General features: G+C 53.2%; 2 protein-coding genes and 1 long non-coding RNA gene across 3 annotated transcripts in view; 2 read left to right on the forward strand and 1 right to left on the reverse strand.

Moving 5' to 3' along the window:
• Positions 1–1,207, forward strand: part of PTPN23 (protein tyrosine phosphatase, non-receptor type 23) — a 19,104-nt gene extending 17,897 nt beyond the window's left edge. Inside the window, exons 24-26 of the mRNA XM_010563368.1 lie at positions 99–237; positions 322–435; positions 509–1,207. Of these exons, the coding sequence (XP_010561670.1) occupies positions 99–237; positions 322–435; positions 509–1,051 (796 nt within the window). The 3' untranslated portion in view covers positions 1,052–1,207. The remainder of the gene's footprint in view (positions 1–98; positions 238–321; positions 436–508) is intronic.
• A 1,217-nt stretch (positions 1,208–2,424) lies between these two features.
• LOC104828375 lies at positions 2,425–2,956 on the forward strand. Its single transcript, XR_774012.1, has 3 exons — positions 2,425–2,483; positions 2,536–2,860; positions 2,893–2,956. It is a non-coding gene; the product is annotated as an uncharacterized LOC104828375 (long non-coding RNA).
• Positions 2,957–3,345: 389 nt separating this feature from the next.
• Positions 3,346–14,292, reverse strand: part of SCAP (SREBF chaperone) — a 65,347-nt gene continuing 54,400 nt past the window's right edge. The window contains exons 14-24 of the mRNA XM_010562006.1: positions 13,053–13,486; positions 12,162–12,356; positions 11,212–11,413; positions 10,244–10,359; positions 9,527–10,097; positions 8,247–8,332; positions 7,647–7,729; positions 6,509–6,675; positions 6,047–6,127; positions 4,029–4,235; positions 3,346–3,601 (exon numbers count right to left, since the gene is read on the reverse strand). Coding sequence (XP_010560308.1) covers positions 3,356–3,601; positions 4,029–4,235; positions 6,047–6,127; positions 6,509–6,675; positions 7,647–7,729; positions 8,247–8,332; positions 9,527–10,097; positions 10,244–10,359; positions 11,212–11,413; positions 12,162–12,356; positions 13,053–13,486 — 2,388 coding nt within the window. The 3' untranslated portion in view covers positions 3,346–3,355. The remainder of the gene's footprint in view (positions 3,602–4,028; positions 4,236–6,046; positions 6,128–6,508; positions 6,676–7,646; positions 7,730–8,246; positions 8,333–9,526; positions 10,098–10,243; positions 10,360–11,211; positions 11,414–12,161; positions 12,357–13,052; positions 13,487–14,292) is intronic.

The raw sequence follows: 14,292 nt of genomic DNA on the forward strand, positions 1-14,292 counted from the left end.
GTTGCTCCTGTGGGGGCATGGGGTGCTGTGTCCCTGTCGTCCCCTCCCCAGGGGCCTGTCACAGCCTTTTTCGGGGTGGGGGGGTTGTCTCTCCGCAGCTCCGGGGTGGGCCGCACCGGGGCCTTCTGCCTGCTCTACGCCGCCATGCAGGAGGTGGAGGCGGGCAACGGCATCCCCGACTTGGCCCAGCTGGTCAAGCGGATGCGGCAGCAGCGCAAGCACATGCTGCAGGAGAAGGTAGTGGGGCCGCAGGGGGAGGGGGGGGGAGAGAAGGGGTTGAAGCCCCCGGGGACTGACCCACGCCACCCTCCTTCCCTGCAGCTCCACCTCAAGTTCTGCTACGAGGCCGTCCTGCTGCACGCCGAGCAAGTGCTGCACCGCCACGGCGTGGGAGCCCCCGCTGTCCCCAAGGCCACCAACAGTGCCTCCCTCAAGGTGGGTGCAGGGTCAGTGGGGGGTGGGGGATATCCATCACCCCCCCAGGGCTCATGGGGCCTCTCTCCCGCAGCTCTACTTCCACCAGGACCCCCAGGACCTGGTCCTGGGTGGGGACATGCCCATCAGCTCTATCCAGGCCACCATCGCCAAGCTGAGCATCAAGCCTGGGGGGGCTGGCGGGGAGCAAGGGGGGGTCTGGTTGCTGGATCCTGTCCCCCCACCTGATGCCACGGACACCCAGGCGATGCCACCAGTGCTTCCCGACGGCATGCTGGATGGCGTGGGTGCCCCCCTCCCTGAACCCTCCCCGCCAGGGCCGCCCCTCCCTGAGCCACCCGGTGACCCTGAGAGCAGCAACCATGTAGCGGAGAGCCCCGAAGTCCCGGGGGGGGAGCCGGTGGTCCCCCCTGCTGTGCCCCCCACCTCCTCACTGGAGCTGTTGGCCTCCCTCACACCCGAGGCCTTCACCCTGGACGCCTCCCTCAAGGGCAAGCAGCGGATGAACAAGCAGAACTTCCTGCAGGCGCAGACAGGCGAGGGGCTGCGGGGGCCCCGGCCCAGCGATGACCCTCTCAGCATGCTGGACCCCCTCTGGACCCTCAACAAGACGTGAGGGGGGGGCCGTGTGTGTTGTGTGTCCTGTCCCCCCCCCCCGCCCCCAGACCCAGCACTACAGCCCTGGGCCCCTGCCCTGTGGGTGCTTCCTTCCCCTGGGACCCCCAGTTTGGGATGGGAGGACCCCAGGCAGCAGTGGTTGGGGTACCCTGAGGGGTGGGGGGCATTGGGGGGGTGTCTGCCTTCCCCTACCCCCCCCAATCCTTCTGCTTTGTACAGGTGTAACATTGGCGCTCGCCATGTTATTTGACTCCAATTAGAACTGACTTTTTCAGCTCTTTGCTACTAAAATAAAGAAGAGTTTGATCTGCAGCTGGGCCAGGCCCCAGTGCTGCTCTGCTGGCATGGGGGCTCTCAGCTCCCTGCCTGGTCCTGGGGGTCCCGGGGGGGGATGGGACTGTGATGGAGGGTGGGGGGGTCAGGAGGGGTTCGGCAGCGGCGCAGCAACGCTTGGGTTAGTTCTGTTTAATGGTGGTGTCCTCGGACAGATTATAAAACAGGATCTGGTACAAAAAGCGTCCCCTGTACAGTACAAAGCGTACAGCCGGGCTAAGGCCACCCGAGGCAGAGGGGGAAGCCGGGGCGTGGGGGGAATGCTACCCCATGGCCCCCACCAGGGGAGCCCCCAGGCCTTGGGTCTCCCCGGCCATGCTCAGGGGGGCTTCCTGCCTGCCCGGGGGCTGGCATGGTGCTGCCTCTACAATCACCAGGATTCAATTAACAGACGTCATCGGCATTTACTGGAGGGAAGAGTGTGGTAGAGGAAGGGTTCGGCCCCAGCTCTGCTCGAGGCTGGTGCCCCCCCCCCATTGCCAGGGCAGGGTTTGGGGGGGCAGTGGCTTGGCCCCCCTGCCTCTCGCTGCCTGGGGCTGGAGTGGGGCCTGTACTGCAACTGGGGAGGGGAGCTGAGCTCCCCCCCCTGCCCCGGCACACGCCACAGGAGAAGCCCAGTGTCTCGGGGTGGGGGGCTGCCGCCAGTGGCAGGGCCCTTTGGTCCCCACTGCTCCCCCGAGCCCTCCCAGCTCCCCCCGGCCCCCCAGGGCTTTCTCCCTGCAGGGAGGATGGGGGCAAGGGCTGCCGGCCTGCTCCCAACCTGAGAAAATCCTCCTCTGGCCCTGCAGCGGGAGGAGGAGGAGGAAGGTGCTATTGCTGCAAACTGGGCAAAGGAGAAAGGTGGGAGCAGGTCCAGTGCCAGGGCGGCTCTGCCATGGCAGCTTGGTGGAGCGAGGGCAGGCATGTGGGCGCAGGTACTGCTGGGCCGCTGGTCCCACGCTCTCCTGCCATAATAAATAAATATATACAGCATATAAATAAATAGGGCAGGGACTGCTGCAGCACGGAGCCCGCATGGGGCAGGGCCAGCCCGGAGCCGGGCAGGTGGGGGCCCTGCCCATGCTCTAAGGCACACGGAGGCCAAGCCAAGTGCCCAGGTGAGGTCAGCTCCATCCTTCTCCTGATGTGGAGGCCAAGCCAAGCGCCCAGGTGAGATCAACCCCATCCTTCTCCCAACATGGACCCGCTGCTGCCATGAGCCGAGGGGCTACGGCCAGACCGCGGTGATGGTGGCACTGGGTGCCAGGGGTTCACCGAGGGCTGGCAGCCCCCGGCTGCTCCTCTCTGGCCTGGGGTGGGGGGAGGCCAGGTGTGCAGGGCTGTCCCCTGTGCCCCGGGAGCGGGCATTGGGCTGGGACAGCCCTGCAAAGGCAGGCTGGGCACCGCTGCCCGCACCACTGCGACTAAGCCAGAACCTGCCGAGACAGAGCTGGGCCCAGCTTAGCTCAGCTACCACAAGGTAACAGGCAGCGAGGCTGCCCCAGCCCTGCGCTGCTCCTCCTTCAGTCTCCCCCAGACAGCGGGTCAGCTCTGGGGAGCCACCGCATGCCGGCCCCATCGCCTGTCCTGTCCCAAGCAGGATGCTGGAGCGGAGCGTGGCACCCCCCGCACCCTCACTCCACCGTGTCCCTCTGCGCCAACCAGGACAGCCCCAGGAGCATCGCACCCCTGGGGAGCCCCGGCAACCGCATGGAAGATGGAGGGAAATGGGGCAGAGGGGCAAAGAGGAGGGCTGGGGCCCTGAAGACCTTTGGGTAGCAAGAGTCCGGTTTACGAGGAGGAAAGGCAACGGAGGTACAGACAGAGCGATGGAGCCGGTGTCCCTATCCCCTTGCCTGCGGGCAGCAGCGCGGCGCTGCCTCGAGCCCACCTTTTGTCCGCCTAGGCTGCCTTCAACTATGGAAGGGGGCCGGGCGCCCCGTCCCACCTGCCTCCCTCCACCCAGGCTCCAGTGCCTGCCCCTCCTTCCTCAGTCCAGTTTCTCCAGCACCGAGGGCACGTAGACCAGGCTGAGCTCACTCCCGAAGTTGCAGACGATGGCGGCATTCTCCAGCACAAGGATCTGCCGCGCGGGCTGCGACTCGTTGCTCTTCCCCAGGTAGACGGTCTGGAGCAGGTCGCCATAGCCGATGTCCCAGAAGGAGACGCAGCCTTGGCCTCCCGTCACCAACAGGTTGTCGGAGATCACGCCCAGGCTGGCGCCGCAGCCCATCTCCTGCGTGGAACGAGAGCAGGTCAGAGAGCCAAGCCTGCGGCAGGCGTCTCGGAAGGAACTCCTCCGTGAGGGAGGGCAGCAGCCTGCCCGCACCGCTTCTGGCAGGCAGCTTCTTGCTGTGGCTGGGGAGAGGCCATTTAGCCGCAGCCCCTCTGCCAGCCCAGCCCCGCGGGTGCACATGTGCTGGAATGGAGCCACTGAGCCTCGCAGTGGGACAGCGCAGTCTAGCCAAGCAACAGATTTGGTCTTTTCCAAGCTCTTGCATGTTATGTTTACAAAGGGGTAAGTTTTCCAAAGCAGGTGGAGTTTATAAATACAGATCCCTTCACACTACAAGCCCAGCAGAGGTGGTCTGTGGGGTTTGGTGGGGTCCAGAAAAGCACAGGAGCACCCTTAACCTTTCCCTGGCTGCTCCCCGCCTACCAACCTGCTGGATAGAATAGAGCTTGATCCCCGAGCTGCGGTCCCAGATGCTGATCACGTCATCCAAGCCGCTGCTGATGACGCAGGATGTTGTGCAGGTGAGGGACGTGACGTCCCCTCGGTGGGCGTACATGTGGCTGACCTTGCTCCCCGTCAGCACGTCCCAAAGGCAGATGGCACCGTCCTGGCCTCCACTCGCTAGCACCATCGTCTGCAAAGACACAGGCAGAACCAGGTCAGGATCTCAGAGGACAGCGCCCTTGCCATTGCACCCCAGGGCTTCGCAGTGCCACAGACACGCGAAGCCGCTGAACACATGAGCCAGTTCTGTATACAAGCAGTTCCAGTGCTCTGGGCATGCTCCCAGGAGGGAGGTCACAGGAATGAGGGATGGAAAGCGGAGCTGCCAGTTCGGTGGCTCCCTTGCCTTTGTACATGTGTTCCAACAGGCTGGAGGTAACAAGGCCCCAAGCCCACCAGGACTCCCAGGTGCAGAGAAACCTAAATTCATTTAAACAGAGCTGTAAAGCACACAGGTGTGGCTCTCCTTCTTCTTTCCAAGGGGACCTGGTACACAAAGCCTCCCTGGAGGCTCACAGCAGAGCAGGGCAGGCTCTGCTGAGCCCTGTCGTTAGCCTTGCTCACCTCTCCAGCCCTGGCAGTGCAGGCTCTGTGTCAGCTCTGCTAAGCCTCTGCTCCCTCCCTCAGGAGACAGCCGGTCCCCTGGAGGGCAGACATTCACAGGGCAGGGAACATTTCCTGGGCCAGTTTCAGCCTGGTGCTCCCGGCTCTGCCTTCAGAGGCTCCCTGGTGTCAGAGCTGCCATCCTGGCAGGACGGGTACAGCAGGAACGGGGCTTTCCTGCTCCAAACAGGGCAGGGAGACAAACCACCTCCAGGGAAAGGGATTGCTGCGCTTGCAGTCAGCTGGGTGGGAAAATACTCGCTCAGCTTGTATTGCAAAGGAATAGGATAGGATAGAATACAATACAATAAGGTAGAATAGAATAAAATAGAATGCAAATGAATGCAATAAAATAGCATATGATAGAATAGAATGGAATAGAATGGAGTAGAATAGAATAAATTAGTATACAATAGAACAGAATGCAAATAAGAGGATAGGATAGAATAGAATGGAATAGGATAGAACAGAATAGAAAAAAATAGAATAGAATGGAAGAGAATCAAATAGAATAGAATGGACTAGAATAAAATAAAACAGAATTGAATAAAATGAAACAGAACTGAATAGAATTGAATAAAATTGAATAAAATAGAATTGAATAGAATGCAGATGAATGCAATAGAACAGGATAGGTTAGACTGAATAGAATAAGGTAGGATAGGATATAATAGAATGAAATAGAATAAAATAAGTTGGAACAGAGTGGAACAGAATTGAATCGAATGCAAATGAATGCAATAGAACAGGATAGGTTAGAGTAAGGTAGGATATGATATATTAGAATGAAATAGAATAGAATAAGTTATAATAGCATATGATTGAATAGAATGGGATAGAATAGAATAAGATAGGTTAGGATTAAATGGAATAGAATAAAATAGAATAGAATGGAATAAAATTTAATAAAATTGAATACAATAGAATTGAATAAAATTGAATAAAAAAACAGAACTGAATAGAATTGAATAAAATAAAATAGGATAGGTTAGACTGAATAGAATAAGGTAGGATAGGATATAATAGAATGAAATAGAATAGAATAAGTTAGAATACTATATGATTGAATAGAATGGAATGGAATTGAATAGAATGGAATGGAATAGAATAGAATGGGATAGAATAGAATAAAGTAGAATACAATAGAACAGAATGCAATTCTGGTGAGCACAGGGTCACAGCAGCCAGCAAACCCTCTGTGTCCTCAGAGAAGCCCACATCAACTTCTCCAGGCGCAAACCAGAAGAGAGTCCCAGCTGGGTCCCTCCGGCTGAACCACTGGCTCAGCAGCCGTATATAAAGGCTGTTCTTCCCAGTGCAGACCCAGCTGCACCTTACCTGATCGATGTACACAGCTGTGATTGCTCCTGAGTGACCCTGCAGCGTGAACAAACAGCATGAGTCTTCTAGCCGAAACACCTGCAGGGCAGAAGAGGCAGATGTGAGCATCGGCAGGGCAGCTGTGCTGCACAGCGATACTGCCTGCGTCTTACCACTCTTGCTAACGAAGCAATAGATCTCCCTGTTTCTATCTTCCTTACTGCTGCCCGCTACTCACGGCAGAGCCAGAGCCTGTCAGCAATTCAGTGAGGGCACTGGAAGCTGCTGCCAAGGACACAGGAAAAGGGTAATGCCTGTCAGGCAGCGACAGGGCAGGGAAGCAACTTGCATAGCTGAAGGGGACAGCTGCTGCTGGAAGGGACAAGGAGAAGACAAGGGACAGCCCAGAACCCAGACCCTGATATTCATGAAGTCACCCAGCCCTAAGGCAAGAGGATCTCCTGCTCTGCTTAGCCTTACTCTCAGAGTGTGGTCCTGGCTCCCCGTGACCAGCCGTCCAGCCGCAGCCTTCAGCGCCGTGATCGGCTTCTGGTGGGCGCAGGACACGGTGTGGGTGAGCTGACACATGATGATGTCGCTGCTGCTGAACACGGGGGAAGACGGGATGCTGCTTCTGCTTGGGGCTCCTGTGGCGAGACAAGCAGGTAAGTCCTTGTTGCAGCAGACACAGCCTTGCGCTCCAAGACTAATATCACCCAGAAATGGTGCGGTATCAGGGATGCCTGGACGCTGAACTTCAAGGAATTTTAACCTGGTCCTCCGATGAGCCAACACTCGGCACTCTGGCTGACACTGACAGAAGCTACAGCTGCTCAGCGCTCATGAACAACTGGAGTGAGGGTCTTCGACAGGGTCCTCAGCAGCAGAACTCCCTACCTACACAGTAATTCTTCTGCACGGCTGAGGTCCCTGAAGCCCACGAGCTCTGCGATTACCCTTGTCAGAGGCAGAACAGACAGCTGGGCACAAGACTCTCTGTACTGTATGGGAAAAAGTCCTTTCCACAGCCAGCCCTTTCCTGCAGAGCCTGCTCCACTTCCAGATCTACAGCTTGCAGACCCCAGGACATCCCTCCAGGAATGCACCCATTCTCCTGGAGTAAAACCAGGGCTTCTCTCTCCTCCAGGCCACTCCAGAACCAAAGGAGCCACTGCACTGCAAACCAGTTACCGCCACGGACTAGTTTTGTGTGTGTCGTGGTTGTGACGAGGCCCTGAGCTATATTGTGATTGTGTGGGGCTATATAGTGTGCAAATGAGTGAGAACAGACCTTGCTGAAGGAGAAAATAAGTGAGAAGTGGGAAAGAGGTACAGGGCAGAGCTGACCCTGGAACGCATGTCTCAGCCTCCAGACCTATGCACTGGAGAAAACCAGCACTCGAGATGCTCTCCCTGCATAGGGAACTCCCAAAGTATTCCTCGCCTCTCCACAGCAGCTGATTCAGCATCCTGCAGCACAGGGTGTTTTGGAACAGAGCATTACTACAACAGCTTATGAAGTGGGTGTGAGGAAGAGTCAGCTGCAAGAAGGCAAGGGAAGAGGAGAAGGCTCAGAGGAGCTCAGGGCAGTGCACAGCACGCTCGGATGCCTGCTTACCTCGGAACTGCAGGTGATTCAAGGACGTGTGTGTCTCTAGCGAAAAGAAATCTAAAGAGCCATTCAACCGGGCAGCGACAATCCTGAGGGAGAAACACAGGCACATGAGGAGAGGCCCTTCCCCACTCTCACAGGGTGAGGAGCCCTGAGACCAGACACCTTCCGAGGCAGAGCACAAACCACGCAGGCTCCCCCTGTGAGGAGGCACTCCTGATTGTAAGGAAGAGGGCTCAAAAATTGTATTAAGCTCAGACCACAGGATAAACTGGCAGGTGGCAGTGCCTCTTGAATAACAGCACACACACCAGTGATCCAAAGGCCCCACCTCCCAGCCCTGAATTATTCTGGGTATTCAGCTACTAGAAAGACTGAGTATCTGTATGAAGAGGAAGCAGCTGCCAGAACAGACCTGGACCCAGGAAAGCTCGCTCCACCATGCCCAGCTTGAGAGGTAGATGCATGGGAAGGAAGAGACTTCCCCACTGAGCTTCTGCCATCTCGAGCTGTTCGACCTCCACAGCAGGAGGGTCAGGGCTGGGGTCCTGGCTTACACCACATGTTCTCCTCCCCTTCCAGATCACCAAGCACAAACACCATTACCTGTTGTTCAGGAAGACGAGCGCTGTGATGCCAGATTGACCTTCATCATTACTGCTACGGAGGGTCCCCTCGATCGCATCCCAAACCTGGAAGGAGAAGGGGTTACTGCTGTGATCCCGACCAGAAGACCGTTGTACATCAAGGAGTTCGTGATCCATGTAACAGCTAACCTGTGCTGTGCCACATATATCCCCTGGCCCCCTTAGCTGTCTGATCTTAACAAAGGAGCCTGGAGGCAGCTCCCACTTGGCACTAGTGATTACAATCATCAATATCCTACTATCTATCTCGAAGTGAAGCAGCAAGTTCTCAAGCGAACATCGTCTTGTTTGACAGCAGAAATGATAAATAGAATTCTTTTCTTTGAAGAAAATCCTGTAAGAGGTCTAAGGACCACAGCACTGGCCGACCTCTCCACGGACATGATCTGCATGGAGTGCCCTGCTCAAACGGGAGGTCTGACCAACACTGCACAACGTGGGGCTCCCTGCAATGGGAGGGACCCAAGATCACACTATCCTTTTTCCTTCTAGCGTTAACTGCCAATAAATGTTATTTTAATTAATACTTCAAAACCTGCATGCCTTTCTCACTAGGGTCACAACAAACACTAGCCCCGGTGCACCACACACACCTTGTGACAGCACAGGCTCCTGCTGCATGCCCCCCCATTCCCAGCTCTGCAGCACCCCTCTTCACTCCTGGTCAGCCCCACATCTGCCCTGTTCTGAGTTGGAAGTGTACTGGATTTTGAAACAATATTGTGATGTGGACTGGAGACAAGATTCAGCAGCAAAACTCAGTCAGTGTCTCAAGGTAGCTGCTCAGGAGAAGGTATTTGAGCTCAACAGCACACTTAAAGGACAAAGAAAAAAAATGGGAGTGGCCTGCCTGTTTTCCTGCCTGGCCTTCCCTCTTTGTTGGGAAGAATGAGAGCCACTCACATGCAGCACAGGTCAAAAATCATTAAAAATGCTATTTCAGGATGTATCTGTTTAAAAAAAACCCTGCATTTACTTTGAAGGGAAAATTCTAACTTAATTTCCAAAACTGAAATTAACCTAATTCTAAAAGTTTCTCATTGGAGGAGATTTAAATTTCCAATTAAAATTTGCTTCAAAACCTGTATCATTCCTGTAGAATTCCTATTCATTTTATCTTATTTCATGACTGACCAGCAACATTACTTAATGACATGGCAATATTTAAGCTTCTTCAGTCTTAAAGAGCTGCCGGCAGCTCACCCAGTGCCCGGGCTGGCACTGAGCCTCGCTCCTCACCTCCAGCTTCCCATTACTCCGGCCAGCCACAATCAGGTTCCCTTGCAGGTCCAGGCTCCAGACAGAGCTCTCCAAGTCTCCTCCCCAGGAAGGAAGCGGTGACGATTTGTCAAATCCTGTAAAGGACTCATCCCCCAGGCTCCTTCTGCGGCTGCTGCAGCCTCCCTCCTCGGTCCCGCAGCGCAGGGAGCGGGGACTGCTGCTCCCCGCACAGAAGCCAGCCTGTCCATGTGGGGCTGAGAGGCCAGTGAAGTTCATACAGTTGGAGGTGCCGTGCTCTTCATACACTTTACCAACCAGGCTGCTAAAGTCATACCCGGTCTCCTTCTGGCGACTGCCCACAGCACGGAGCCGCGTCTCTGACTCGGCCACCTTCACCTGCTCAGAGAAGTTCGTGTCAATGAGAGACGTGAGGTCTGGCTGGTCGCAGAAAAGCGGAGGCTGGGGGGGGCTGAGCATCCTTTTGAGCTGGTGACTGTTCTCAAAAGAGTCGTCCAGACCATTCTTCCCATCCGGACTATGATCCCAGCTTTCCTGGTAATCAAAGATGCCACTGCTGTCTCTTCGCAACCTAAAACACAGTAATAAAAGGTCAGTTCTCCCACCTCTACTGTTGGAGAGGGGTGATTTCTCACAGAGGGGTTTGCACCAGCTGCTGAGCAGCGACTGTGGAGGGACCTGCCCACAGCTGAATGACTTAGTACAGACAACGCATACCTTGGTTTGGGAATAACGGTGAGGCAGTCACCGGTCTGAGCATCCCACACACGGATCTGGCCCACCAGGCAGCAGCTGACAAGCAGCATCCCATCACTAGCCAGGCATTCGATGTCCTGGGAAGGAAGAACAAGCACAGCTGAGCACGTAGCACCACCAAGGCCTCTGGACTCTGCCAATCTCCTTGCGTGTGGCTGAGGAACTATAGAGATGATAAATTTTATGTCAAAACTACGTGGCTGGCTTAGCAACCTAGAGATACTCTGAGAATGTGAGTACATCTTTGCTCAGAGTCCTAGATGTGCACTAGACTGCTGCAAATCAGACAGACTCGGTCTGTCTTCCCTTTCCCTGACAAAGTACAGCCCAAAAAGATGGCAGCATCAGGAACAGAGGTGCAGCTTCTCTGGAAGATATGGCACAGCATTTCAAACTCCATCTGACTGGATGCCCGAGCACTTTGTTTCATCTCAGAATGGGAAGAAACAACTTTCCCCTCAAGAAAAAATGAGCGAACAGAGCAGCAGCACACTTCTGTACAAACCCATGGATGCTTTTAGCACTGGAAACAATATTTAACAGCCCAAACCTATGCACTAACTTTTGGGAAGAAGGAAAAAAGGATCCAGTAGGCATTACATATGAGGAATCTAGAGCTACCCCAAAAGAAGGCTGGATCAGCCCAGCCAATAAAAGCCAACAGTTGGCTACACAGAGAAGGAAATAACCACAATTGCAAAAAGCTCAGAGCAAGTCTCAGGAAGAAATGGAAAAGTCCTACAGGAAACTTCAGGCTACAATGTCTTACATATCTACAAGATATAGCATTCGCCCCGGATGTTAGCCTCCATGGCTACATTATGCTAAGGCTGCATAGCTGGTATTTAAATAAACCAAAGAAAACAGATGATGTGTGGCGCAAGTCAGTAAAATGCCTTTATTGTAAGGACTGCACCCGTCCAACCTACCATGAGGTGACCTCTGAGAACCAAGGGGACGATCTCTGTCTCAGGTGGGGAGTAGCCATAATCATCACAGGGCAGGTCCCCCCTCTTCCTCCTGCTGTGCGAGAGCCCATTCTGCCCATAGTTCTTGGGGCAGAACACCCTGTACAGACAGAAGAGCAGGAGGACCAGGATAATGCCCGAGGCCAGACCCAGAGCAGCCACCCTGGTGGGAGAGACAAACAGACACGAAGACAAAAAGAAGGTGAGATAAAAGATCCAACTACTAGCCCACGGACAGAATTTGAAAAATACTGTGAAAGTATTACACACGTTGCTGGTCTAGATTTTTCAGCTGAGAAAAATTTCCAATAAGCTATAGTGATTTCTGGAAAAATTAAGGATTTTTTTTTTAATGGGAAATGTCAATTTCAACAAGATTTTCAGACTTTTCAATAAGAAAAGTACACAGCAATTAAGACAGTAAGAAAAACACTAGATGGGGATTGGGATAATATAAAGTGCATTCAACACAGCCAAAGGAGAACTGCAGATTCAGACAGCAAGCTGTGTGCCCGTCCTCTCAACAGGAAAGGAAGGTCCCTGCATGCGTGAGAGTTTGATCCAACACCCAATAAAGCATTATTGAATCACGACATTTATTCCCAAAGACGAACTCCTATCCCTGTTACCCAGTGATAAACCCCGTAATGCATCATGTGTGCTAACAACCTGGGATGCACACACCCTCTCCTGCCAGGGAACTCAGCTGCTGAGAAAAACAGTGCCAGGAGAGATAATTTAATGCTGCGCTAGCTGAGCTAGAGTGTCCCAAGCATTGCAGGATTTTGCACTGAAGCTTTACAAATATTTTTTGGTCTCCCACCAGGAGAAGAACCAAACAGCCAAAGAGCTACCCGTGTCTCCAAGGGAGTTAAGGCATGGTCAGAAGGCTGTATCAAGGACTCTTTTACTTGTAAAGAGTGACATCCTGGTGCCCTTGCAGCTTGGATGAAGCTTGGTCAGGCTGAGCTTCAGCATCCAGCTTCCCACTGCTTGAAGATAAGAAGGGGTGGTAGCGGTTAGCCTCCTGGGGATGCCGCACTTCTAAGGCCTCTTGTGGGTTCAGATACAGCGTGACAGGGATTGCTGGAAGGATGCTGATGTATCTGAAGGAATGGAAAGATGAGAATAGCTTAGGAACAACACACACAAAAAGACACGAAAATCCTAATAGCTCATCTTCTCATTAGAAGCCAAGGTAGGTCTCAGTACGTACTTTCAGTCCAGTAGTTTTAGGTATTCTCAACTAAAGACCTCCTTTGAAATATTTTTCTTTAAAGATATTTCCCAGGTCTTAACCCTCTACTCTGTGGGAGAGGTTAAGAGCCAACAGTGGAATGAACTACTGATGAGTTCAAATGGATCACACAGATTTAAGTAAGGATATAATGATCTGGTCCAGTTCCCTGTATGCTGCAGGTCAGAAAATCTCACCAAGAAGTTTCTTCAGCTCAGATGTCTCTCTATTCCTCACATGGGCCATCCCCATCACTTACAGATGATCATATATTGTTTTACAAAATTCTAAACATCACCTTGAGGGTGAAGGAAAACAACAAGCAAGTAACCCAATCCACAAGCACAGAGAGAAACACAACCCTTATTCTCAAACAGCCCTGGAGAGTTTGGCACCTCTGCAGTGCACAGGACGGCCTGTTTAGTAGTCTCCTCCTGAAGACACATTTGGAGTAAGCCACGTGGAACACAAATTATCTAACTCAGAAAGACGAAGAACAGAAGAAAGAAAAACGCTGAGGTCAGTCTTCCAAAGTGCCTGCGGCACACGATGCCAACCCACTTGCCTTTTGGCCAGAGTGATATTGTAGTAGCTGAAGAGGGATGGCCAGTGTCTGAAGGAAAGCTTCCTCCAAATCTCCTCATCCTCTGCTCCCCAGGTAACCTCTGCTTCAGTTCCAAGCTCTGTCTGTCCATTCCCTTTGCCCTCTGGTCCTTGGGCCCAAGTGTGCTGGTTTGTCTCCAGCCTGCTCAGGGACTCCAGCCCTGACTTCTGCTCACGTGGCTGCGTCTGGTTTTCTGACAGCTGTATAGGGTCCGACGGGAAGACTGAGAGATCAATCTTAGGGTCGCCAGCAGGTAGGACCCCTCCAGGAACAGGCATAGGAGGCAGACCTGCTTCACCCAAAGGACTTTGTTCAGTGACCTGTGACGTGAGGTAGGTGCGGAGACCAGCAGGATCCGTGTAAACCAGGATTCCAATCCAGATCACTGTCCCGGCCTACACACGATGAGCAAAGAGACAAGTCCATTTAGTACATGGCCTTCACACTCTGCCTCCAACACCTCATCAGCTGTCTGAGCTGATCAACAACATCCCAACCAAGGATATGCCCTGCACTCAGTTATGGTCTTACTCCTGACAGACACTTTTCCTCCAGGAGGAGTGGGAGAGGTCACACAGCAAGCACAAAAACTGAACACTACTTTTTCATGAGCCATCCAACTCAACCTGATGGCAAGAACCCCACTTCTCCCACACAAATGCACAGCAGGGAAGAGACTCCTTGCTGGCAGCTGGGACCAGCACGTCTGTCACCCTCAAACAGGGCTAGAAAAGCTTAATTCAGGGTTCTGGTACATGAACTCTGCAAGACCTTCTGCAGCAGCCACAGTTCACAGACTGATGTATTAATTTAACTTAAACTGCCATCAGTGTTAGCTGTAACAGACTGGGCTGTGGTTTGTAGAGCTGAGGAGCACACACATTCCCCGCTTCCATTATAGACATCCAAAATAGAGATGGGGGGTACAAGCAGGGGCAGTAACTGGTGTAACCACTGCAGTTACACCTACAAAAGGAAAAGCCTTAGTCTTTCATGTAGCAAGATAGTTCCAGGTCTTTAGTCCACATTATCTGCAGGAACAAAACATGATTTCTGCTCTGCAAAAATCTTCTCTCTCCACTCATACAGTCTTTGAAAACCTGCTTATATAAAAGCAGATTTTTGTCTCAAAGCGAATACCAGAAAATTATCCACTACCACCCAACATCATGCAAACAGCAGAGCCTTGGAGTTAATGCAT

Source organism: Haliaeetus leucocephalus, unplaced genomic scaffold (genome assembly GCF_000737465.1).
Source record: "Haliaeetus leucocephalus isolate CR32 unplaced genomic scaffold, Haliaeetus_leucocephalus-4.0 Scaffold0, whole genome shotgun sequence".
Lineage (NCBI taxonomy): Eukaryota > Metazoa > Chordata > Aves > Accipitriformes > Accipitridae > Haliaeetus > Haliaeetus leucocephalus.